Source organism: Ranitomeya imitator, chromosome 1, assembly GCF_032444005.1.
Source record: "Ranitomeya imitator isolate aRanImi1 chromosome 1, aRanImi1.pri, whole genome shotgun sequence".
Taxonomy (NCBI): domain Eukaryota; kingdom Metazoa; phylum Chordata; class Amphibia; order Anura; family Dendrobatidae; genus Ranitomeya; species Ranitomeya imitator.
The window spans coordinates 818,432,587-818,460,522 of NC_091282.1; the positions used below are offsets into that span (position 1 = coordinate 818,432,587).

General features: G+C 48.3%; 1 protein-coding gene across 1 annotated transcript in view; it reads right to left on the reverse strand.

The window, feature by feature from the left end:
* The window catches only part of WDR18 (WD repeat domain 18), a 93,722-nt gene that overhangs the window by 52,987 nt on the left and 12,799 nt on the right, over positions 1-27,936 (reverse strand). Inside the window, exons 4-5 of the mRNA XM_069740047.1 lie at positions 14,345-14,486; positions 4,294-4,437 (exon numbers count right to left, since the gene is read on the reverse strand). Coding sequence (XP_069596148.1) covers positions 4,294-4,437; positions 14,345-14,486 — 286 coding nt within the window. The remainder of the gene's footprint in view (positions 1-4,293; positions 4,438-14,344; positions 14,487-27,936) is intronic.

Genomic DNA, 27,936 nt, shown 5'->3' on the forward strand with positions numbered 1-27,936 from the left:
AGACCCCTAAAAAGATCTTTGTTGTGGACGGAACCATATCCGATTTTTTGGGGTTTATCACCCAACCCAGAGATGACAGGATCTGGACTGTTGTTTGAAGACGTTCCTGTAGAATTGGAACCGTGGGAGCCACTATCAAGAGGTCGTCGAGGTATGGGATTATGCATATCCGTCGACTTCTGATGTACGCCATCACCTCGGACATGACCTTTGTAAAGATCCTTGGAGCTGATGATAGTCCGAATGGGAGGACATTGAACTGGAAGTGGTCTATGACTTCTCCTCTGGTGACTGCAAACCTTAGAAATTTCCGATAGGTTGGATGGACTGGGACGTGATAATATGCGTCCTGTAAGTCGATGGTTGCCATGACGAAGTCTTGCCCTATTAAGGGTACTGTCGATCTGACGGACTCCATTCTGAATCTTCTGTAGGTTACATATTGATTCAGCGGTTTCAGATTGATTATCATCCGATGGGTTCCGTTTGGTTTCCTTATCAGAAATAGGCTGGAATAATGGCCCTTGTTTCTTTCGTCTTTTGGGACTGTGGAGATCACGTTGTTGATTAAGAGATCTTCTATCCCAGTTCTCAGGGTGGACTGTAGTTTCGGTGTTGATAACGTTGTAGTTTTCATTCTTTTTTGGGGATATGATATAAACTCTATTTTCATCCCCTCTTTGACCAATCTTAAGGTCCACTGATCCACACCGATCTCTTGCCAGACTGGGAGGAAGTTCGAAATCCGACCCCCCACTATGACGGCGTCATTGCTTTCTCTGGTTTTGGGGTTGTGAAAGAAAAAGATTCCTGTCTTTCCCTCCTTTCGGATAGCTCCAGCGACCTGTTTTACCCTTTCCTCTGTATTGAGGAGTATGCTCCTGCTGAGCGCGGAAGGGTCTTTTCCTAGGGTTTCTAGGTTCTGGTAAGGTCTTTTTTTTGTCTGAAGCCTTCTCCAAAAGGTCATCCAAGGCTGGTCCAAACATATACTTTCCTTTAAAAGGAATAGAACACAGCCTCATCTTGGAAGTCATATCCCCAGACCAGGATCTTAGCCAGAGTGCACGCCTTACCGAGTTTGACAGTGCGGAAGATCTCGCCGTCACTCTCACGGATTCTGCAGAAGCATCTGCTAAAAAGCCTGTTGCTTTCTGGAAGATAGGCAAGGAGGCCAGAATATCTTCTCTCGGAGTACCTGAGGACAAGTGCTCCTCTAGCTGCCCCAGCCAGCGATGCATCGATCTAGCCACGCAAGTGGATACGGAATTGATGTTCAGTAAAGACGCTGACGCTGTTTCCCACGACTTCCTTAGTAGTCCGTCCATTTTACGTTCCAGAGGGTCTCTCAGTTGGGAGGCATCCTCGAATGGTAGCGTGGTCTTTTTGGCTACTCTGGCAATCTGGACGTCCACTTTTGGAACTTCAGACCAGCATGACGCTGTCTCAGCATCCACAGGAAATCTGTCTTTGATTTCTGCTGGAGTAGTCAGCTTCTTTTCTGGGGATTCCCACTCGTCCAGAACTAAATCCCGGATGTTTTGGTGAATAGGAAATACCTGACGCTTCCTAGAACGAAGTCCTCCAAACATCTCTTCTTGTACTGACTGGGCCGTCTTCTCTTCCTCAACCTCCATAGTTTTCCTTACAGCCGTAAGGAGTTCTTCTATATCAGATGAAGAGAAGTAGTATCTCTCTTGCTGGACAGTTTCAGAGTCCAGGGATAATTCACCCTCCTCTGGGGGTTCGTCCGACGTCTCTCCTTGAGAGTCCTCCTGCTCTTCCTCCTGTGGATTAAGTTTCCTTTTCTTAGCCTCAGGAGGGGCACTAGGAGATGGTGTAGGCTGGGAAAGAGTGGCCAGAGATGTTTTAATCTCCTGCTGGATTAAGGTTTTAATCTCTTCTATCAGGGATGGCTGTTCCTCTCTGATTATTTTGTCTGTGCATTCTTTGCACAATGATTTCTTGTATGAAGAGGACAGCTTCTTCATACAAACTGCGCATTTGCGGGAAGTTTTTGTTTTACTTCCTGATGTGGGTTCCTTGTCCCCCTAAAAAAGAAGGGGAGAAGGAATCATAAGACTACAACCCACATCAGGGAAAGGACACCCTGGGCCAGATTACTTACTGGGGCCGGGATGGTGCTGGGATCTGCAAGAGCAGAGCGCGAGGCAGACGTCTCCATGATTTCACCACACTGTGGTCTTACCTGAGACGTCTTCTTGTCCGGGGCTCTTAAATAGGCGACCGGACACAGCACCTGTCCTCCTGTGAGAGGACCTCCTCCTCCAATGACCGGATGTGGGGGGAGAAACCGCCGATATCCACGCTAACTGTCATGCGTTCCAGCGTGGAACGCAAAGGGAGCCTCCTGAGTACCGAAGCCGGCCGGCGTCTGACGTCACTTCCTGCCGCCGGCTTCAGACCGGAAGCCCCCATCGCGCGCACAGCGCTGGAGGAGGAGAGGGGCTGGAGAGCTCAGGGAGGCCTCCAGCCGAAGAATGCCGCCCAGACCTTGCCTTATCGGTGCGGACTGGTGGCGGAAGTCCCGAGTCCGGAGAGACGGGAGCAGCGCTCGGGGAAGAGAGGTAAGTCTGCTCCCCAGCTGCCCGGCATGGAATCTCTACTCCCCCCGGTGACCGCTGCCGGCACAGCACACCTGGGATGACCTCTTCATCCCTAGTAGGGACAGGAAAAAACACTGAGGGGAGGATGAGGGAGGGGTTATTTAACCTCTTGTCAATTTCCTGTCCCTATTAGGAAAGGGGTAACATCCTCCAGGTGTGCTGTCGTGGGGGGTTACTAGAGAAAAATAGTTCACTTTGACATGTGCAGGCATCCATTTTAAGAAATATAAATCTTTGTAAATATTATTCCCTGCAATATGCGCTCCTGAAGAATGATGATGGAACTCGATATTCTGATTCAAGGATGATTTTTATTTCTATCTAGAACGCTTCAGGGCAAGTGGGAAGAGCTGGGCAAAGCGCCAGAACTGATGAATCTAATAGCCGCGGGCTGCTATGTTTTAGGCTGGGGGAAGGGGGGCAATATCTATGGCCCCTTACTAGCCTAAGGATATCAGCTCCACCTGTCAGCTTTACAAAAGGCTGGTTGTTAAAAGTGGGAGGACCCCAGGCCGTTTTTTTAAATTATTAATTTAAATAATTTAAAAAGACAGCGTGGGGACCTGTCTATTCTTGATAACCAACCTTGTTGAAGCTGACAGCTGAGGGTTGCCGCCCGCAGCTGTGAGTTTTGCGTGGCTAGTTATCAAAAATACAGGGAACCCACATTTTTTTTTTTTAATTTATTTACAGCGCAGAAGCCGGCTAATGCACACTCCCATCAGCAGCTCCTACTCACGCAGTAATTAGCGGCAGCAAGCGTTGGATGATGGGAGCAGTAGTCCCATCAGCTGACACCAGTGACCGGAGCTAAACTTTATGCTACTGATCACAGCTGAGAACCACGGCTCTCTGTCGGTGAAATCATGACTGCTGGTCAATCAGAATGGGTATTTGCCAACCTGACAGCTTGGCAAACACTGCATGTTCGCGTGCGCGAACCCCCCCATCCCCAAGTGAATAGGGTCCGGGTACTGTTCTGGTACCCAAACTTTTCTTTTTTTAAGCATTTGGCCGGACCCGCTGGATCCAAACATTCAGGTGTCCGTCCATCTCTAGTCATGATGCTTCACAGTTTATGAAGAGGGGAGGAGGGAGAGAGCAAGTTTGTGCTGAATCATACTCCAGAAAGAAACTGAAACTGCTAGCAGAGCTAATCACATGAAGAGCATCAGATCAACTAGCCTCACCAAACATGAGCTCAGAGGAAAAAAAGCAAACTAAAACATGAAGCATACAGAGAAAACATACACTGGACTATTGATTCAAGCACATTTTATTGAAAAATGTTAGATATGCGCAGTTCTTGAGATGAGTGCAGGGCTGCAGGCATCTCTGTGCCTTTTTGTTCTGATCTGTAGAGGAGGAGCTTTACTACTGAGCATGTACATAAATTGCCGTACAGACTCATCACAAGTAAAAACCCAGATCCTTAGATCAGGAACAGAACATTTCATAACTTTCCCAAATTCTTAAGAAAAAATATTTAGCACATACTGAATTTAAGTACTGTACCCAATTTATTACACATTTTAGGAGTTGGTACATTTTATACCGACTCCACAAAAAAGGACAGACTGACTCCACAGCCCTGATGTAGAGAAAAAAAAAACGCATTCCCATCAAGTTCACAAGTGGACATATCCTATTTTGAGCCAAAGAGTCTTACCCATTCACAAAGATCCACCTGAAATATGGAGCCATCACTTCCCCCACAGAATAAATGATATTCCGCAGGGTCGAACGTTACTGACAGGATTCGAACATCAAAGAGAATGGACACAAGAAGATCCCCAGATGCAATATCCCAGAGCTATAGGAGAAACAAAAAATGGAAATTAACTATTTACCTGAATAGGGTTGTCCACAACTTTTACACTGATGACCTATCCTTAACCCCTTAGTGACTGAGCCAATTTGCAGCTTAATGACCAGGCCAATTTTTACAATTCTGACCACTGTCACTTCATGAGGTTATAACTCTGCAACGCTTTAACGGATCCCGAAGATTCGGAGACTGTTTTTTCGTGACATATAGTACTTCCGGTTAGTGGTAAAATTTCTTCGATATTACTTGCGTTTATTTATGGAAAAAACGGAAATATGGTGAAAATGTTTACATTTTTCAAACTTTGAATTTTTATGCCCTTAAAATCAGAGAGATATGCTACACAAAATAGTTAATAAATAACATTTCCCACGTCTACTTTACATCAGCACAATTTTAGAAAACATTTTTTTTGTTAGGAAGTTATAAGTTACAACAAAATTTACAAAACCAGTTTTTTTTGTTTTTTTTTTAAAGGGACCAACTCACATTTAAAGTCACTTTGAGGGGTGTACATGACAGAAAATACCCAAAAGTGACAACATTGTAAAAACTGCACCCCTCAATGTGCTCAAAACCACATTCTTTTCTTTTCAATGTTCTTTTTTCTGAAGCCCCGGGAAGCAGGAGACTCCATCTGCGCACGCGCGGCCTCAGGAAGATGGCCGCGCCCACCGAGAAACCGCTGAATAGCGGCGAGCGCGCTCTTTTTCTACAGCTGCGCAGTGCATTCGGCACTTGCGCATGCGAGAAGCACTACGCCACCAACGGGAACATAAGCAAGATGTGGGGGAGAAACAGCGCTGTGACCACGCCCATCTGACCTGACCAGCCTGATTGACAGGCGAAAAAGGACACTTTTGTAAGGTATTTCGGCAGCATAGGTAGGGAATCAGGGGACAAAAAATACCCTATTGTAAAGCACAGCTCAGGCCCTATTTAACAGTATTTTTATCTCCTACTGAAAAAAACGGGGTGACAGGTTCCCTTTAAGGTTCGAGAGTCCTGGAAGTTTTTTTTATTTCTGAGAGTATAAGAAGTACTCCATCTGACATGAGTTGATCAATAGTTATACCCAGCCCTTGTTGTCTGTTAATATTTCTTTTTGTTGTTATTGTGAGAGTGTAGGCCAAAATGTCCGAGAGCGTAATTAGTGGGGATGAGGGGGGTAGAAGAATATTGTAAGTTTTAGCCCAGACTCTAAAAAGAGTGTTGGTGAGCGGATTGAGGTGCTTAAGGGGTGAGCGTGCCTTAGCATAAGTCAGTAAAAGTGGCCTGATGGGTAAAGGTACCGTCACACTAGACGATATCGCTAGCGATCCGTGACGTTGCAGCGTCCTGGCTAGCGATATCGTCCAGTGTGACAGGCAGCAGCGATCAGGCCCCTGCTGTGATATCGCTGGTCGGGGAAGAAAGTCCAGAACTTTGTTTCGTCGCTGGATCTCCCGCTGACATCGCTTAATCAGCGTGTGTGACGCCGATTCAGCGATGTCTTCGCTGGTAACCAGGGTAAACATCGGGTTACTAAGCGCAGGGCCGCGCTTAGTAACCCGATGTTTACCCTGGTTACCATCGTTAAAGTAAAAAAAACAACCACTACTGGTTACCATCGTTAAAGTAAAAAAAACAACCACTACATACTTACCTACCGCTGTCTGTCCCCGGTGCTGTGCTTCTCTGCACTCCTCCTGCACTGGCTGTGAGCACAGCGGCCAGAAAGCAGAGCGGTGACGTCACCGCTCTGCTTTCCGGCTGCCCGGCGCTGACAGTGCAGAGGAAAGCAGAGCGCCGGGGACAGACAGCGGTAGGTAAGTATGTAGTGGTTGTTTTTTTTACTTTAACGATGGTAACCAGGGTAAACATCGGGTTACTAAGCGCAGCCCTGCGCTTAGTAACCCAATGTTTACCCTGGTTACCGGCATCGTTGGTCGCTGGAGAGCTGTCTGTGTGACAGCTCTCCAGCGACCAAACAGCGACGCTGCAGCGATCCGGATCGTTGTCGGTATCGCTGCGGCGTCGCTTAGTGTGACGGTACCTTAAAGGGGAGAGTCCCCCCTCCACCGCCAACCACTGTTTATTTTGAGTTTCTCGAATTAGGTCGACAGCTCGTGAGAATACTGCAGCATAATAATATTTCCTTATGTCTGGCGCATTCATACCGCCGTTTGGTTTAGATAATGACAGTGTTCGGTAACCTATTTGTGGTTTAATATTTTTCCATATATACTGGAGAAATAAAGAATTAATTTTGGCGAGGTAGGAGTCTGGTATGTGAATGGGGAGCATTTGGAATAGGTAAATAAATTTAGGGAGTATTAAACTCTTGAGGAGGTTTTTCCTTCCTGTCCATGACAGGTATTGATCTCTCCAAGATTTTATGGTAGCTTTAACCTTGTTGAATAGAGGGTAGTAATGGAGAGCGAATAACTTTTTTTGGTTTCTACATATTATAATTCCTAGGTACGTAATATATTCTTTGGGCCATGAACAAGGGTATAGTTTCTTTAATTTTAAAAATTAACAAGAATATTTGAAGGTATTTGAAGGGACGTTAATGTCTAGGGTCTCAGATTTGGATAAACGCTGCCCGTTTTCTGACATTATTAGATGTCAGGCTGACTGCGCCTGTGCCCGCGCTGCCCGAGATCCCGCCCTGCAGTGTCTTCTGATTTATTCATACTGCGGGGCTGGGATTCATGGGCATCTGCAGTGCATATCTTCGCCTCTCATCATCTCCCTCCACACTCTTCAGACTGTGAGGCGTCAGCTGATCCCTAACCGCCGTGGCATGCGTCTAATTAGGGGGGAAAGACCCGCCTCCCTGGCGATTTCACGGTATGAGGGGGCACATTTTATAAGTGTTTATTTCAGCGTGTGCATGGAGCATAACTAAAAGCCACTTTGTCAGAATGCAGCATTAATGCTGCACAAGGTGGCTCTTTTAGTTACAAACGCCTGGGGGGGTGACAGGTTCCCTTTAATAATGGAAATCACAACCCGGGGTCGGTAAAAACCAACCCGCATCATGTTCTCTGGCGAAACGTTAGTAAGGGTGCGTCCAGTTGCGCATTACGGCACCGGTAAGGTTAACCCTTATTCTTTCTGTCTAATACCCATGTTATAACTTTGTACCTACATGGTGGCATGTGAGACGGAGCTATTATGAACTGTGGACATTATCGTGCATTAACCATTGGGACAGAACTTGTGCTGTCTTCCCCCTAGAGGTCTTGAGGGGATATGTTTGGACACACTATTGGGTAGGATTATTTACCTTATATACTTTTGGGCCTTTTCGTTGGACGTTCATATTCTTATGATGCTGTATGTTGCTTATTGGTGTCCTTTACCATCATATATATATACTAGCTATTAAACCCGTTCTACGCCCGGGTGGCGAGCATTTATATTGGTATATGGTCTCCATCCTGGTATGTGCTGCTCCCAACATGCGCCCCCTTCCTGTCATGTGCAGCCCCCATCCTGCACCCTCATCCTGTTTTTTGCATCTCCATCTTGTCATGTGCTACTCTTCTGGTGCCCTCATCCTGTCATGTGCTCCCATCCAGCACCCCCATTCTGACATGTTCTGTTCCCATCTCTCTCTCTCCTGCTCTACTGCCTGAGTGCGGCTGTGCTGCGTGAGTGCGGCTATAATGAGCGTGCCTGCACTGCCTGAGTGCGGCTATACTGAGTGCGGCTATACTGAGCATAGCTGTACTGCCTGAGTGCAGCTATACTGAGTGCGCCTGTGCTGCCTGAGGGCGGCTGTGCGGAGCGTGCCTGCCTGTGCTGCCTGAGTGCGGCTGTGTGGAGAGTGCCTGCCTGTGCTGCCTGAGGGTGGCTGTGCGGAGTGTACCTGCCTGTGCTGCCTGAGGGCGACTGTGCGGAGCGTACCTGCCTGTGCTGCCTGAGGGCGGCTGTGCGGAGCGTGCCTGCCTGTGCTGCCTGAGGGCGGCTGTGCGGAGCGTGCCTGCCTGTGCTGCCTGAGGGCGGCTGTGCGGAGCGTGCCTGCACTGCCTGAGGGCGGCTATACTTACAGCCTGAGTGTGGCTATATAAGATACAGCACCTTTGAAGCCAGCACAGCGGAGGGGTGACTCCGCCCACACTCGTCACATGGTGGTGACATCGAAGGTCCTGGAGCTGCAGAGCACGGAGCCCCCATGGCCGGTATATTGGGAGGGATACAGGGGTGTGAGGAGCCCCCCATGACCGGTATGTTGCGGGTATGCAGGGGAGCACGGAGCCCCCATGTCCGGTATATTGGGGGAGGATAAGGAAGTTGTTGTGCGGGTCCCCAGCTGCGTCACTCTGTCTGTGGAGTCCTGGCTGCACAAGTGCATCGCGCTTGCGCAATCTATAAAGGCTTCGGACAGAGTGACGCTCCCACCGTTATATTATAGATTTTTTTTTTAAATTGTTTGTCAATATATGTGTGATTGCATTAATAAAGATTTGACATCAGTTTTTCTGCCATAAAACTCCTATGTTTCTCCTTTTGTTATTAAAGGACATTTTTATGCACGAATGGTTGGTGATATGACTTATAAGTTGTTAATAACTGATAAGTAGTTATATTCCCATGGGGCATGTTCAAAACATCACATGACTAATAGCAGATTCAAAACAAACATACATCAATTAGGTACAAAATGACCAAAAGAGAAATCTAAATTAGCTCAATATTTGGTGTGATCACCCTTTGCCTTCAAAACCGCATCAATTCTTCTAGATACACTTTCACAAAGGTTTTTGAAGTTACTCGGCAGGGAGGTTACGACCAAAATCTTAGAGAATTAACCACAAATCTTCTATAGATGTAGGCTTTTGCCAGTCCTTATGTGTCTTCATATAATCCCAGACTATGATATTAAGATCAGGGCTCTGTGGCGGCCATAGCCTCACTTCCATGACTCCTTGTTCATTAAAGGTAAGATAGATATTAATGGCATTGGCTAGATAGTCGGGGTTGTCCTTCTGTAGAATAAATTTGGAGCTGATCAAAGCTTCCCTGATAATGTTGCATGATTGATAAGCCTCTCCCTATATTTCTCATTATGGAGGACACCAGGAAATGGGCAATTTTGGGGACTTTAGACACAGTGGTTGGAAAAGAAAACAATCAAGTTTAATTCCTTCTAAATTGGAAAATATCCAGCAGTGTCATCAGCTTAAAACTGGCAACCAGCTGTGGGACACAGCTGCATCCATCTACTGTTCAGAAAAGTCAGTCCAGCCTGTATAGAAAAATTTCAACCAAAAAAAAAAAACCCTACCTTCCACACATGAACAAGGCAAAGGTAAATCAACTATGAAAAAACTGGCAGCAGGTGCTCTGGACAGATTAGTCAAGATGTGAAATATCTGGGAGAAACAGAAGGCAGTTTGTTCACCGAAGGGCTGTAGAACAGTGCAATAACCAGTCTGCAGGCAACTCTGAAGCATGTTGAAGGTTCCTTTTAAGAGTAGGGATACATATCAGCAAATTAAGTTGGGAATTTAGTCATGATTACTGATTTAGCCATCATGTAATACCATCAGGGAGGGGTCTGTGTCTCCAAATTAATATACAATGACATTCAATATCATCACCCCTGAATCCCATGTTCTTCTCTCCCTCTGTTCTAAGTTGTACTTTGATTCTTTTTCCCTGAGTTGAATTCCTGTATCATTCTGAAATTTTCTGACTGCATATTGACATGTCTGTGTTCCTCACACCTAGCCCCATCTTTTGATGTTATCCTGCCTCTGTCCTCATTTTAGGTAGACAAATGTTGTATTAACTGCAATCTGCTAATTGTCTCCTGCTGTGGACTATTCTTCACCTCCTTTCTCCTCTCCCTGTCTCACCTGGCCTCATTTCTTGGTCATTTGAATGGTATAAGTTGCATGGTGTGGGTCAGATTTGACTTCAGTCAGATGTGACATAAATTCAAGTGACATATTTTAAGTGTGTCATCTGAAATATACCAGAAATCGGCCAGACGGTAAGACTAAACACTGTCTTCTAAGTTTACTTGCCTTTCCCCTACTCTTTAACCATGCTCACGTTTCCCCCACTGTTTTTTCTCAACTAATCCTCACTCTCCTCCACTAACCCCATACCCTTGCATCCTCAAACCACATAACTATCTCCCCCACTCTCTTACCCCCACCTCGCTTCATCTGCAGACCTGCTCTCTAACCTCAGACCTCTACCACCAAAATATAATATACGGTAAGCCAATCACTCTCCATCACCCACCTGCTTCTTTCTCTGCTTATTCTTACTGCTGGCGACACATCCCCCATTCCTGCCCCCCCTCTCATTCATCACTAATCCCCACCCCTATCCTTCTCACACTATGAGAAACTATCGCAACCCTTCACACTTAAAATCTGTTACACTGACCCCCACCCCCTGCTTCCCCTTTCTGGAGCACTTTGGAATGCCCGCTCTGTCTGCAACAAACTCCATGTGATCCACGATCTCCTTACTTCCCACAACCTTTCCTTCCTGGCCCTCACTGAGACCTGGCCGACGCCCCCTGACACGGCCTCGCCTGCAGCGCTGAGCTACGGTGGCCTCCAATTTACCCACACTCCTCGCTCTGGCAACAGACATGGCAGAGGAGTGGGTATCCTTCTTTCTAAAAACTGTTCCTTCAACCCTATCCTACCCCCACCCTCCCTTATCCTCCCATCTTTCGAGGTTCACGCTGTCCGTATCTACTCTCCCTCTAATCTCCAAATGGCTGTCATATACCGACCACTGGGCTCAGACATTGCCTTCATCGACCAATTCTCCACCTGGCTCCTTCACTTTCTCTCTGCTGACATCCCCACCATCATCATGGGTGACTTTAATATCCCTAATGACACCCGCCAGCCAGCAGCCTCCAATCTCCTGGCCCCTACTTCATCCTTTGGACTCACTCAGTGGTCCTCCACAGCCACCCACACAGATGGACATACACTAGACCTCATCTTCACCCGCCTCTGCTCCTTATCTAATCTCACAACCTCTCCCTTCCCCGTATCTGACCACCATCTACTCACCTTCTCATCCTTGTCCTCCTCACCTGCCCCCCCCCCCATGTCCAGCCATTACCACATCCTCGCAGACACCTCGCACACCTAGACATTCACAGACTCTCAAGACTCTCTTCTACCCCTGTCCTCCATATCTTCACTCCATGACACGGACAGTGCCACCGCTTTCTATAACTCCACCCTCACATCAGCCATAAACTCAGTTGCCCCTCTCATGCATGGCTCAGTGCCACGAACCAATAGGCAATCTTGGCATAACAATCTCACAAAAAAACTTCGACAAGCATCCAGGATGGCGGAGCGGCGTTGGAAGAAAACACGCCTGCCAGACGACTTCACTGCTTTCAAACAAGCTACATTTGACTTCAAGTCTGCCCTCACCTCCGCTAAACAGACCTATTTCACTAACCTTGTATCTTCACTATCCTACAACCCAAAACAACTATTCAGCACATTTACCTCCCTCCTCCGCCCACCACTGCCACCTCCAACTCCCCTCATCTCCTCCGAGGACTTTGCCACCTACTTCAAAAACAAGATCGACCAAACAAGAGTAACCTTTACAGCTCCATCACCCCAACCACTCCATATACCAGACCTCTGCCCTTCCCTAATAACCTCCCTCTCCAACATCACTGAAGGAGAGCTTACTCGCCTCTTCTCCAAATCGCACCTCATCACCTGTGCACTTGACCCCATCCCCTCCCACCTGCTCCCCAACATCACTAACATGCTCATTCCAGCCCTAACCCATCTCTTCAACCTATCGCTCTCTTCTGGTACCTTCCCCTCGGCCTTCAAACATGCCACCATCACACCCATCCTCAAAAAAACTAACCTTGACCCAACTGCTATGCCCAGCTACCGCCCCATATCACTGCTCCCGTTTGCTTCAAAACTCCTTGAGCAGCAAGTTCATGCTCAAATTTCCTCCCACCTCTCATCTAACTCTCTCCTTGACAACCTCCAATCTTGCTTCCGCCCCCACCACTCCACCGAAACTGCCCTGACAAAACTTACTAATGACTTACTCACAGCCAAAACTAACAGACAGTTCTCCATCCTCCTCCTTCTTGACCTGTCCTCTGCTTTCGACACAGTCGATCACTGCCTACTGCTACAGATTCTTTCTTCCCTTGGCATCAAAGACCTTGCCCTGTCCTGGATTGCTTCATACCTTTCCGACCGCACATTTAGCGTTTCCCACTCCCACACCACCTCCTCATCCCGCCCTCTCTCTGTTGGAGTCCCTCAGGGCTCTGTCCTAGGGCCCCTACTTTTTTCCATCTATACTCTTGGCCTAGGACAACTCAAAGTCCCATGGCTTCCAGTACCACCTGTATGCGGACGACACTCAGATCTACCTCTCTGCTGTCCAGAGTCCCGAAGTGTCTGTCAGCCATATCCTCCTTCACCTCTCGCTTCCTAAAACTCAACGTAGACAAAACCGAACTCATCATCTTTCCCCCATCTCACATATCCCCCCTACCTGATCTATCTATTATGGTAAACAGCATCACGCTCTCTCCCGCACCTGAAATCCGCTGCCTCAGAGTAACTCTCGACTCTGCCCTGTCCTTCAAACCGCATGTCCAAACTCTTGCCACCTCCTGTCGCCTCCAACTCAAAAATATTGCCAGAATCCGTTCCTTCCTCAGCCCACAATCTACCAAAACTCTTGTGCATGCCCTCATCATCTCCCACCTCGATTACTGCAACACCCTCCTCTGTGGCCTCCCCGCTCTCTCTCGCACCACTCCAGTCTGTCCTCAACTCTGCTGCCCGGCTAATCCACCTCTCTCCTCTGCAAATCCCTCCACTGGCTCCCCATTCCCCAACGAATCCAGTTCAAACTACTAACACTGATCTACAAAGCCATCCACAACCTGTCCCCTCCCTATATCTCTGAACTAATCTCCCAATATCTTCCCTCACGTAATCTCCGATCCTCCCAAGACCTCCTACTCTCCTCCACACTTATTCGTTCCTCACACAACCGCCTCCAAGATTTCTCCCGAATATCCCCCATCCTCTGGAATTCCATGCCTCAACACGTCCGACTATCCGCCACCCTCGGCTCCTTCAGACGGAACCTGAAAACCCATCTCTTCAAGAAAGCCTACAGCCTGCAATAACCATTCTGCCGCCTCACCATCGCCAGAGCCACCGCCTCGCCATCGCCAGAGTCGCCGCCTCACCCCTACCTTCTGTCTCTTCCCCACTATACCATAGCATGTAAGTCCGCAAGGACAGGGTCCTCTCCCCTCTGTACCAGTCTGTCAATGTAAACCTGCTTACTGTAATCGATATCTATAACCCTGTATGTAACTCCTTTCTCATGTACAGCATCATGGAATTAATGGTGCTATATAAATAAATAATAATAATAATTAACTATTTCAAGAATTGCGCAGTCCCACAGCAACAGCTGATCTGTGGTTAGTTTTCCAAGTTGACTGAAATCATCTCCCTGGCGAGTTCCTTCAAATACCTGTGTGCTTAGCAGAATTGACGTTTTGATATGAAAGGGTCTTCACACCAAATATTGATTTGATTTTTAACTTATGCTGATTTACCTTTGAATTTTTTTACATTTATAAAAATTAACTAATTTTTTTTATTTTTGAAAGCATTCTTACTTGGCAGCATTTTTCTCTACCTGCCTAAAACTTATGCATAGAACTGTAAATACAGACACCTTTACCTTAAAATCCACAAACAGCAGTGACTTATCAATCTGCATGTAGACTTTTTGGTCAACATTGCCATAGTTCTCCAATAACTAATTATTACTATAGTTCTCTAAGAAGACTGCGAGCTACAGAAACAATTAAACTTGATTTACAGGATTTAATTACCTTAACTGTCTGGTCCAAAGATGAAGTAACTGCTCGGGACTGGGGCCCTCCAGTGCCACACTGTACATCAGTGATAGGAAGTGAATGTTGGGTCCACATGTGACGAGGTTCAGTACCTCGAGAGCCTTCAGTCTGCAAAACACTGATACAAGACACTGTTAGTACTGAAAGGTGTAACAAATGTCTAACTTTTTAAAGAAGCAACAAAAATGTAGTTTATTGAAAAAATAATGCTACTTAAATGAACATCAGCAAATTGTCATTAGGTTTTGCATGCAGATTGCTTTCTCACATTTTCCATCTGAAGAGATTGCCAAAAAAATTGGATGTACATGGTGCTCACCCAGCACCAAATGGTTGGAAAGGGTCAAACATAATAGAGACACGACTGATGTCAATTTATGTGGAAAGATAATACCACAAACTACTACTTTCTCGGTTTCTAGACCTTAAAAGAGGGATTTTTGGTTCTTACCGTAAAATCTCTTTCTTGGAGCCTTCATTGGGGGACACAGGTAACCATGGGTGTATGCTGCTGTCACTAGGAGGCTGACACTATGCAAATAAATAAGTAACTCCTCCCTGGCAGTATACACCCTCCGACAAGCACCAGGCAACTCAGTTGGTGCAAAAGCAGTAGTAGGAACAGGTAATATAAAACTCAACCTATGTACCAACCCACAACAACGGCACGTTAGCCAACACGGTACACCTTCAAGGGAGGGTGCTGTGTCCCCCAATGAAGGCTCCAAGAAATAGATTTTACTGTAAGAACCAAACATCCCTCCTTTCTCACCTCATTGGGGGACACAGGTAACCATGGGACGTCCAAAAGCAGTCCCTAGGGCGGGATATTCTGCAGAAAAAGAAGAGTTAGGTCGGCCGGTCGGAAACCGCCGCCTGCAGTATCCTCCTACCCAGGCTCGCATCCGCAGAAGCCTGAGTATGCACCTTGTAGAATTTGACAAAGGTGTGAATGGATGACCACGTTGCGGCCTTGCAAACCTGCGAGGCTGAAGCTTGGTGACGGACTGCCCAGGAAGCTCCCACAGCCCGGGTAGAGTGAGCCCTCACTCCCGACGGAGGCCGTTAGTCTTGAACACGGTATGCCTCCAGAACCGCCGAACAGATCCAACGAGCAATTGTGCACTTGGAAGCGGGGAGCCCCTTTCGCCGCCCTTCCGAGACGATGAACAGAGAATCGGCCTGACGAAAAGAGGCAGTTCTGGCGAGATAAATTCAGATAGCCCTGACCACATCCAACTTGTGAAGAGATTTCTCCAAGGGATGAACCGGGGAAGGGCACAAGGAAGGGAGGACAATGTCCTCATTGATGTGAAAAGCCGAAACCACCTTTGGTAGAAAGGAAGGAACCGGACGAAGAACCACTTTGTCCTGATGCAGGACTAGAAAGGGAGAACGACAGGATAAGGCCGCCAGCTCCGACACTCTTCTAATGGAGGTGATGGCGACCAAAAAGGCCACCTTCCAGGATAGAAATGAGAAGGAAATGTCCTGAATCGGTTCAAAGGGCGCACGCTGGAGGGCGACCAAAACGAGGTTGAGGTCCCAAGGCTCGACAGGAGGACGATAAGGGGGAGCTATATGAGCGACCCCCTGGATGAAGGTCCGCACCTGAGGCAGGGAGGCCAGGTCTCTTTGAAAAAGAACGGACAGAGCGGAAATCTGACCCTTCAAGGTGCTAAGGGAAAGACCCGAATCTAGACCCGCTTGAAGGAAACTGAGAATAGATGGAAGGGAAAAGGTCATAGGAAACAGATTGTTGTCCTGACACCACCGGAAAAAGGCCTTCCAACACCTGTCATAAATACGCGAGGAAGCCGGTTTTCTCGCCCTTAAAGGGAAGGTACCGCGTTTGTAGATCATTAATAAATCACTGTAATGTAGCATAACATGCTGCTATAACCAAGTTTTAAATGCATATGAAACAGATTACGTGTGTAATAGGAGTTTAAAGAAGGTACTGTGGGGCTGACATCTTGGTTTCACAGCAGTTCACGACACTATGTGTCATTTTACGGCACCCCATGGACATAGGAGATAATAGACCGGCGCTGACCCTATCTCTAACATTGTAGCTGCTTTAGCAGTGAGCTGGGCACGCCTCTGTGGGCTGCACAACTCACTGCTGTAGATGTGATTGGCCGCCATTTTATAATAGCCCAGTGCTATCTGCCGAGCTCCACTTACTTTCTATCGCAGGAGAGAAGCACTCACTGGAACCGGAGGATGGGGAATGTGGGTGATTTATCTCCATGCTGCACGTCCTAGGCAGACATCCTCTGCTCTCACACGCTGCCCTCCCTGTGTGCTTCTCCTGCTCTGTCTCTGCCTCCTCACACACAGACCCTGTGATCTCCGGTAAGCTGCATTCACAGCCTGCCTCGCTCTCTCTCTGCCATACAATGTATCTCTCCCCTTCCTCCACAATGCCTGGCCATTCTCTGCAGACCTGGAGCTTCTCCTTCTTATCTTACTGAGGGATGAGTCACAGACAGCTCTGCTCAGATAATGCTGCTCCATACATAAACACCACGTCTTCACTTTTCCTCCAGTCCACCATGCTGCTGAGCCCACTGTGTTCTGCTTTTTTGTAAACTCTGTAGCTGTGTTTCTGATGCAGTGACTGCTGGTGATAGCAGATCACAGGTCAATCACACACAAAATGGCTCTGCCCTGTGATGCTGCTCTTCATTCTGCCCCAGGGATATTAGACCACCCAAAAGGGGAGGGAAATAGTGATGTCAGCAGTTACTGCCCCAATTTTCCAGCAAAGAGTAAAGCTGGTAAGTCTTACTACAGCTGCTTGAGGTCTAAAACGGAAAATGCTCCCCCTAGTGGTCAATATATATATTTGTAAGAAAATATATAATATTTTTCATATAGAAATGTTTGCAAACAGTGCAAACATTGCATTAATTCCTTTTATTTACGATTTTAAGCTTAATCTCACAAAAAAAACTACAAAAAAAAAACTGGTCGCACCTTCCCTTTAACATAGTCTGGATGACACTGAGAAAAACCCGTGTCCTTCAGGACCGCGGCGTCAACGGCCATACCGTTAAATTCAGAGACCGAGAATTCGGGTGGAAGAGGGGCCCTGCGAAAGAAGGTCTGGACAATCCGGAAGCCTCCACGGAACGTCCGATAGCATGTTCACCAGTTCCGCATAACAGGCCCTGCGAGGCCAATCTGGAGCTACTAAGAGTACGGGGACCCCTTCTGTCTTGATCTTTTTTACGACCCTTGGGATCAAAGGGAGGGGTGGGAAAAGATAGGGCATCTGGAACTGAGTCCACGGGATCACGAGTGCGTCGCATCCGACGGCCATCGGATCCCAAGATCTGGAGACGTACTGGGGAACCTTGTGGTTTGCCCAGGAGGCTATCAAGTCGACGTCTGGGACGCCCCACCGCTGGCAAATCTGGCTGAAGAATGAGGGGAGAAGAGACCACTCGCCCGCCACGATGCCCTGGCGACTGAGAAAGTCGGCTTCCCAATTGTCCACCCCTGGGAAGTGGACGGCTGACAGAGGGAACGTGATCCTCGCCCAACGCAGAATTTTTGCCACTTCTGCCATGACTTGTACGCTGCGAGTCCCTCCCTGATGGTTTATGTAAGCCACGGCTGTGGCATTGTCCGACAATGCGGACCGGTTTCCCTGAAAGGAGAGACTCCCAGTGGATGAGGGCTAGGAAGATGGCTCTGATTTCCAAGAGGTTGATAGGGAGCCACGCCTCCTGAGCAGTCCAGCGGCCCTGGGCCGTGAGGTGGAGGAAAACCGCTCCCCAACCTTGGAGGCTGGCATCGGTGGAGAAATGACCTCCCGCGCAGAATGGAGATGGACAGCATCCACCAAGAGAGAGACTTTCACCCTGGGCGAGAGGCGAAACGGACGATCCAAGGAAAGTGTGTTCCTGTCCCAGGCAGACAGAAGGGCCAGCTGGAGGGGACAAGAGTGGAACTGAGCATAGAGGACCGCTTTCATGGAAGCGACCATTTTCCCCAGAACCCTCATGGCGAGGCGGAGAGACAGAGGATTCGGGCTCTTTAGAGCTCTGACCCTCCCCCCCCCCCCCCCCCCCCGGTGAAGGGAAAGGAACTTCTCTTTGGGAAGAAAAACCTGAGCCTGAGCGGTATCAAATTCCATGCGCCCAGGAACTCCAGGCGCTGAGTTGGAATCAGGAAAGACTTCTGATAATTGATTATCCAGCCGAGGCAAAGAAGCGTGTCAAGAGTAAGTTGGAGGCTTTGGCTGCAATCCTGACGGGATGGACCCTTGATCAAGAGGTCGTCGAGGTATGGGATTACCAGAAACCCCTTCGAACGAAGAATGGCCATGATAGCTGCCATGACCTTCGTGAAGACCCTGGGCGCAGATGCCAGACCAAAGGGGAGGGCCGTGAACTGATAATGATGACCCTGGATCGCGAACCGGAGGAATCTCTGATGCCGTACGCAAATAGGAACGTGAAGGTACGCATCTCGGATATGCACGGAACACAAACTCTCCCTGTTCCATGGACGCGATCACCGAGCGTAGAGATTCCATCCTGAAACGCCGAATCAGGAGATGGCGGTTCAGCCGCTTGAGATCCAAAATTGGACGGAGAGAACCGTCCTTTTTTGGAACCACAAACAGGTTTGAGTAAAAACCCAAAAACCGCTCGCGATGAGGCACCAAAACTACGACTCCTGAGGCGAGGAGTGACTCGACGGCCTGGAGAAGTCCTGAGAGGTGGGAGGGCTGTTTGGGAGGACGAGAGAGCAAGAAACGTCTTCCTGGGGGCGAAGAAAATTCTATCTTGTAGCCCGAAGTGACGATCTCCCTGACCCAGGCGTCGTAGACTACCGATAGCCACACCTCTGAGAACAGGAGAAGTCGGCCTCCCACCCTGGAGGGATTTCCAGGTGGGGGTGACCCGTCATTTATTAGAGGACCTGTGGCCCCAAGATCCAGATGGTCTTGCGGGGTGGCTCTTAGATCTCCAGCGCGGTGGAGGCCTGAAAGAAGGTTTTCTTCGGTCTCCTCGCGAGGAAGAACGGTCCTGGTTGGTTTCCTGAGGAGGCGAAGGACCGAAAGGGACGAAAGGACTGAGGGCCCCTCCGGTTGAAGGGACGTTTCGGCTTGGATTGGGGTAACGAGGTACTCTTACCACCCGTAGCGTCCGAGATCATTTGATCCAGCTACGTGCCGAAGAGTCTAGAACCCTGGAAGGGCAGACCAGTGAGAGATTTTTTAGAAGCGGGGTCAGCGTTCCACGCCTTTAGCAAGAGAATCCGGCGAATGGCCACAATGTTGCTGTTAGCCCTGGTGGAGCAGGCCGCTGCATCAAGGGAGGCATTCATGAGGTATTTTCCCGCAAGAGAAATCTGATCCGCTAAATCAGACAGTTCCTCAGCAGGAGCAGAGGCCAAAATGCCCCTGCGCAGGGTTTTGGCCCAGGCTGACACAGCCTTGGCTACTCAGGATGAGGCGAAACAAGGGCAGAGAGAGGCTCCGGAAGCCTCAAATGCCGATTTTGCTAATGCCTCGATTTGCCTGTCCGTGGGGTCCTTAACCCCTTACCGGCATCGGACGTACTATACCGTCCGATGCCGGCTCCCCTGCTTTGATGCAGGGCTCCGCGGTGAGCCCGCACCAAAGCCGGGACATGTCAGCTGTTTTGAACAGCTGACATGTGCCCGTAATAGGCGCGGGCAGAATCGCGATCTGCCCGCACCTATTAACTAGTTAAATGCCGCTGTCAAACGCAGACAGCGGCATTTAACTACCGCTTCCGGCCGGGCGGCCGGAAATGACGTCATCGCCGACCCCCGTCACATGATCGGGGGTCGGCGATGCTTGTGAATGGTAACCATAGAGGTCCTTGAGACCTCTATGGTTACTGATTGCCCGTCGCTGTGAGCGCCCCCAGGTGGTCGGCGCTCACAGCACACTTGCAATTCTGCTACATAGCAGCGATCAGCAGATCGCTGCTATGTAGCAGAGCCGATCGTGCTATGCCTGCTTCTAACCTCTCATGGAGGCTATTGAAGCATGGCAAAAGTTAAAAAAAAAAGTTTAAAAAAATGTGAAAAAAATAAAAAAAAACATAAAAGTTTAAATCACCCCCCTTTCGCCCCAATCAAAATAAATCAATAAAAAAAAATATCAAATCTACACATATTTGGTATCGCCGCGCTCAGAATCGCCCGATCTATCAATTAAAAGAAAGTATTAACCTGATCGCTAAACAGCGTAGCGGGAAAAAAATTCGTAACGCCAAAATTACGTTTTTTTGGTCGCCGCGACATTGCATTAAAATGCAATAACGGGCGATCAAAAGAACGTATCTGCACCGAAATGCTATCATTAAAAACGTCATCTCGGCACGCAAAAAATAAGCCCTCAACCGACCCCAGATGATGAAAAATGGAGACGCTACGAGTATCGGAAAATGGCGCAATTTTTTTTTTTTTTATTTTTTTTTTTTTTTAGCAAAGTTTGGAATTTTTTTTCACCACTTAGATAAAAAATAACCTAGTCATGTTTGGTGTCTATGAACTCGTAATGACCTGGAGAATCATAATGGCAGGTCATTTTTAGCATTTAGTGAACCTAGCAAAAAAGCCAAACAAAAAACCAATGAGGGATTGCACTTTTTTTGCAATTTCACCGCACTAGGAATTTTTTTCCCCGTTTTCTAGTACACGACATGCTAAAACCAATGATGTCGTTCAAAAGTAAAACTCGTCCCGCAAAAAATAAGCCCTCACATGGCCAAATTGACGGAAAAATAAAAAAGTTATGGCTCTGGGAAGGAGGGGAGCGAAAAACGAACACGGAAAAACGAAAAATCCCCCGGTCATGAAGGGGTTAAGGGAAGCCACGTCTGGGATAGACAGAACCGTCTGCGAGGATAGCCTGGAGAGGGGCTGGTTGAACTTAGGAGACTCGGACCATTTGGAGACAAGGTCGGAGTGAAAAGGGTATAACACGTCAAACCGTTACCTGCCAGGGAAACGCTTGCCAGGATTTTCCCAGTGTGTAGAAGTAGTGTTGTCAAACTCCCTGTGATTAGGAAAAAACCAAGAAGGACGTTTAATCCGTTTAAACGCAACGGAGACGTCCTGAGAGCTCGCTTTATCCTCCTTAAGATCAAGCGTCTGAATGATAGCCGAAATAAGGCTATCAACCATCTCCTGCGTTTCGGAAGTCTGATCTGCATCAGAGTCAGATTCCGACTGAGAGGATAGATCAGACCCGATGTCCTCCTGCGAGGAGTGGGAACGAGCAGATAAGGGAAGCCCGTCCAGGGAACTGGACGAGGATCTAGAGAAGGTCCGTTTTCTGTCTCTTTCGTCCGGTCTGCCTCTGTGAGGGTCTAGGACAGGTGCGAGCGAATCGCCGTGTGAGGCGTTCGTGGCACTGGTGGCATTAGAGAGAAGCGGGATACGTTCAAGTGCCTGGACCAGGGACTGAAACACCTTAGTCAGGTCAGACACTGATTGAGACATTGCAACAGCCCACTCCGGGGGAGGGGGGTGCACTCATCCCGGGACCTGGGAGCTTCCTGAGGGACGGACATGGTGGGAGGAACGCAGGACAGGCAGAAGGGTGAAGGCTGACCTGAGGCCCACTTTTTCTTACAGTGAGCGCAGGCGTAATGGATGGCCGTAGTGGCAAAGGCCGGGGTGGGGTCGGACATAGGTGGATATTACCTTGTCCTGGAGCGGAGAAGTACTGCCGGGAGGAGTTGAGCCCGAGAGAGCAGTAGCGCTGAGCCCTCCAAGAAAACAGCGGCAGCCGCAGGTGCCTGTGTTCCCCCCAAAATCTTCTGTCCCACGCGGTGAGCAAACTGACAGGGAGCAGGAAGCGGTAAAAAGAGCGCCGAGACAGCGCGACGCTGTGGGCGGGCACAAGCGCTGAAGGGGTAAGCAGAAGAAACGCCCCCAACAGCGCTGAAAGATTCCCGGCCGCAATAATGCCGGCCGTCACCAGAGGGCGCTCATGCGCCAAAAAAGGAGAAAAGCCGGGAAGACAGAGAAAAAAAAAAAAAATGGTATGCGCGCCTGCAAGCTTAAATAAAAAGGAGGGAAAGAATGCCGGCGTTATGCGAAGCCTTTCCCCGCGGTTTAGCGCGTCCCAGCGCCTGAAAATGCGACCCTCTCTCCTATCACAGGGGAAGCCTGGTAAGCTATATGGAGATCGCTGCCGGGCAGGGTGAGGGAAGGAAGGGGGACAGGGGGATGCTTTGTTGATTGAAGATCCCTTACCTGGAGATAAGGAACCATCAGGATCCCTTGTAGACTAGAGGGTCCTGGAAGAAGTCCTCCTTCCCACGCCACGAACTCTCTGGCGCAGAAGACGGCGTCGACCCCTAACCAGGGGGAGAGGGTCACTGGAAGTGACCACCGTCTTCCTCTCAGCCCACTCAAAGGAGAGGGATGAGGAGGGGAAACTGGCAGGACCAGCCACCGAGGAAGAAGGTCACCCTGAACACCCGAAGGGTGACATTGGACAAGGTCCTGCCCAGCGGGTCCGAGAGGGTGCAATGTGGGTGATACCACACTGCTCTCTCGGTCGCTCAAAGTGGGGAAAACAGGGTGAGAAAACTGCACCCTGTTACTCTGAAGAAAAGTGTCTGAAAAGGTGGAATAGGTTAATAAACAAAACAAATCCCTGTAAAAGAAATGCGGATCTGGTGTTAGATCCAGGTCCGCCTCCTACAGACACTAAGCAAAAACTGAGTTGCCTGGTGCCTGTCGGAGAGTGTATACTGCCGGGGAGGGGTTACTTCTTTATTTGCATAGTGTCAGCCTCCTAGTGACAGCAGCATACACCCCATGGTTACCTGTGTCCCACAATGAGGCGAGAAAGAAACCAACAATACTCAAAAGTGTTACGTTATTCAAAAGTAGATATCATTTTTATATGATGATGTAGCGCTATGTTTGGTTGTATCGAATAGTGTAAAATGCGAACGCATAGGACAATTGTCATCTTGTCTTTTCACAGATTCACAGAAAAATATATACACTTTGCTGACATATACAGAGGTCATAATTGTGACCATACTAGTAGTAATCAGTCAGGAATTGACAGTGACTCAGTTCTTTGAAACTTACAAAATAAAACAGTATATTATCAGCATTAACAATCAGGACCCAAGTTAAAAATAATATTTTTAACTGAACAAAAAAAAAAAAACAACAACACTAAAAGGGGACCTGTAGAGATGACAAAGAAGGGGCAAGCCATAATCATACACAATAATTTCAAGTGTAGAAAAGTTTCAAAAATATACATAAAAGTAGCTTTGTGCATAACAAAAAAAACGCATGTACAAGAATTTCTCACTAAATCAGAATATCAAAAAGTTAATTTATTTCAGTTCTTCAATACAAAAAGTTAATGTTGATGATTATGGCTTACAGCCAAAGAAAACCCAAAAGTCATTATCTCAGTGAATTAGAATAATTAACAAAAAACAGCTGCAAAGGCTTCCTAAGCGTTCAAAAAGGTCCCTTATTCGGTTTCACAATCATGGAGAAGACTGCTAACTTGACAAATGTCCAGAAGGCAGTCATTGACACACTCAACATGGAAGGTAAGCCACAACAGGTCATTGCTAAAGAAGCCAGCTGTTCACAGAGTGCTGTATCCAAGCATATTAATGGAAAGTTGAGAGGAAGGAAAAAGTGTGGTAGAAAAAGGTGCACAAGCAACCGGGATAACCGCAACCATGAAAGGATTGTTCAGAAAAGGCCATTCAAAAATTTGAGGGAGAATCACAAGCAGTGGACTGCTGCTGGAGTCATTGCTTCAAGAGCCACCACACACAGATGTTACCAGGACATGGGCTACAAGTGTTGAATTCCTTGTGTCAAGCCACTCATGACCAATAGACAACACCAGAAGCGTCTTACCTGGACCAAGGAGAAAAAGAACTGGACTGTTGCTCAGTGGTCCAAGGGGTTGTTTTCAGATGAAATTTCATTTGGAAATCCAGGTCCCAGGAGTCTGGAGGAAGAATGGAGAGGCACACAATCCAAGCTGCTTGAGGTCTAGTGTGAAGTTTCCACAATCAGTGATGATTTGGGGAGTCATGTCATCTGCTGGTGTAGGTCCACTGTGTTTCATCAAGACCAAAATCAGCGCAGCTGTCTATGGCCTGTCCCACACGTCCAGATAATTCCGGTACCGGAAAAATCGTTACTGGAGTTATAAGTGTCCGTGTGCTCACGTGGCACATCAGTGTGGCACACGTGCGGCAGCCGTGTGCCGACTGGGTACCACACGCACCGTGCAGGAGACAGCGCTACAGTTAAGCGCTGTCCCCTGCTTTGGGTGCTGAATCCAGAATTCATTCCTTCTTCCCAGCAGCGTTTGCTGGCGAGAAGGAATGAAAAATCTTTTTTTTTTTTTGTGTGAAAATAAAGTTCCCGGTAATCTCCCCCCTCCCTCCCCCTGTGCGCCCGCCTGCTGGCATTAAAATACTTACCCAGCTCACTCGGCGCTTCCTCTCAGCGTCGCAGCTCTTCCTGTATGAGCGGTCACGTGGTGCCGCTTATTACAGTGATGAATATGCGGCTCCACCTCCCATAGGGGTGGAGCCGCATATTCATCACTGTAATAAGCGGCACCACGTGACTGCTCATACAGGAAGAGCTGAGACGCTGAGAGGAAGCTGGGTAAGTATTTTAATGCCAGCGGGCGGGCGCACAGGGGGAGGGAGTGGGAGATTACCGGGAACTTTATTTTAACAAAAAAAAAAAGAAGATTTTTCATTCCTTCTCTCCAGCGAACACTGCTGGAGAGAAGAAATGAATGGGGCTTCAGCACCACAAGCTGGGGGGACAGCGCGTACTGTAGCGATGTCTCCTGCACGGCACACGGACAACATCCTTTAATGGGTCCGTGTGAACCGTGCGCTCCCACGAACACTGACATGTCTCCGTGTTTTTCAAACGGACACACGGTCCGTGAAACAGGGATTTTTGTGTTACTCACCGTAAAATCCTTTTCTCCGAGTCGTTCATTGGGGGACACAGGACTGTGGGTGTATGCTACTGCCGCCAGGAGGCTGACACTAAGTAGGTATAAAAAAAAAAAAAAAAGTTAGCTCCTCCTCCATAGTATACACCTTGCCACTGGCCCTGACAGCTCCAGTTTGGTGCACAAGCAGTAGGAGATAGAGAAAACAAAACAGCATTAGAGCAAAGACAACATGTCTAGAATAATACTATAAAGGCACAGATGATTGGCCTCGGGGAGACCAAAACATCCAACACTGCGGAGACACCATCACGTGTTTCTCAACGCAGTGATTCCAGAACACTGCCCCCATCCCTTATGGGAAATATGCAGATGCAGGTAAAGAAGCTGCGGAGACACCATCACGTGTTTCTCGACGCAAGCAGTGAATAGCCAGGCCTTTCCCCGGGAAGGAACAACCACGGGAAGGGCAGCATCCTATGAAGGAAAGCCACCTATGCCAAGCATGGTATCCATCCACAGACAGCTGTTTCGGGGTGTTTGCCCCTCATCAGTGTGGAGTAGGAATCTGGCTATTAGGAGCAGTGCCTAGTAAAAAGGCTATAAAGGCACAGATGATTGGCCTCGGGGAGACCAAAACATCCAACACTGCGGAGACACCATCACGTGTTTCTCAACGCAGTGATTCCAGAACACTGCCCCCATCCCTTATGGGAAATATGCAGATGCAGGTAAAGAAGCTGCGGAGACACCATCACGTGTTTCTCGACGCAAGCAGTGAATAGCCAGGCCTTTCCCCGGGAAGGAACAACCACGGGAAGGGCAGCAGTGTTCTGGAATCACTGCGTTGAGAAACACATGATGGTGTCTCCGCAGTGTTGGATGTTTTGGTCTCCCCGAGGCCAATCATCTGTGCCTTTATAGCCTTTTTACTAGGCACTGCTCCTAATAGCCAGATTCCTACTCCACACTGATGAGGGGCAAACACCCCGAAACAGCTGTCTGTGGATGGATACCATGCTTGGCATAGGTGGCTTTCCTTCATAGGATGCTGCCCTTCCCGTGGTTGTTCCTTCCCGGGGAAAGGCCTGGCTATTCACTGCTTGCGTCGAGAAACACGTGATGGTGTCTCCACAGCTTCTTTACCTGCATCTGCATATTTCCCATAAGGGATGGGGGCAGTGTTCTGGAATCACTGCGTTGAGAAACACGTGATGGTGTCTCCGCAGTGTTGGATGTTTTGGTCTCCCCGAGGCCAATCATCTGTGCCTTTATAGCCTTTTTACTAGGCACTGCTCCTAATAGCCAGATTCCTACTCCACACTGATGAGGGGCAAACACCCCGAAACAGCTGTCTGTGGATGGATACCATGCTTGGCATAGGTGGCTTTCCTTCATAGGATGCTGCCCTTCCCGTGGTTGTTCCTTCCCGGGGAAAGGCCTGGCTATTCACTGCTTGCGTCGAGAAACACGTGATGGTGTCTCCGCAGCTTCTTTACCTGCATCTAGAATAATACTATAGTCTGAACAACCCCATAGACAAATAAAATGAATAGGGAGGGAGCTGTGTCCCCCAATGAACGACTCGGAGAAAAGGATTTTACGGTGAGTAACACAAAAATCCCTGTTTCTCCATCGTCTCATTGGGGGACACAGGACTGTGGGATGTCCCAAAGCAGTCCCAGGGTGGGAAGAAGACTCACTGGAAGAAAATCCCTAGGCACTTACCGCCTATAGGTGTGATACCGCAGCCTGAAGAATTTTCCTTCCCAAACTTGCATCAGCAGAGGCCTGAGTGTGGATATTATAATGTTTAGAGAAAGTGTGCAGGCTGGACCAAGTGGCCACTTTGCAAACCTGCTCTGCTGAAGCTTGGTGCCGAAGCGCCCAGGAAGCCCCTACCGCCCGAGTAGAGTGTGCCCTGATCCCAGCCGGGATGGCTGCACCCTTGATACGGTAGGCCTCCTGAATAGTGGTTCTTAGCCATCTGGCTAAGGTTGATCTAGAGGCTGCGAGTCCCTTTTTATGACCCGCAGGAAGAACAAACAGAACATCCGTCTTTCGAAAAGAAGCGGTCCGAGAAACGTATCTTCTCAGAGCTCTCACCAAATCTAGAGTATGGAGAGCTTTTTCCACCCGGTGTGTAGGCGCAGGACAAAAAGAAGGCAAGACAATGTCCTCATTAATGTGGAATGAGGAGACTACTTTTGGCAAAAAGGAAGGTGCTGGTCTCAGCACCACCTTATCCTGATGAAATTGTAGAAACGGCGCCTGACAGGACAAGGCCGCTAATTCCGATACCCGCCTAATGGATGTTATAGCTACCAGAAACAAAACCTTCCAAGAAAGGTACCTTAAAGGAATATCTTGGAGGGGCTCAAATGGAGGTTCCTGAAGAACACTCAAGACCAAATTAAGGTCCCAAGCTTCTATCGGAGCTTTGTAAGGAGGGACTATATGAGAGACTCCCTGCAAAAAAGTTTTTACTTGCAGATTGGTAGCGATCCTGCGCTGGAAAAGAACCGATTTGCCTCCTAAGGGTACTTGGAGCGAGACCTGAGTCTAGACCAGATTGGAGAAAAGCTAGGAC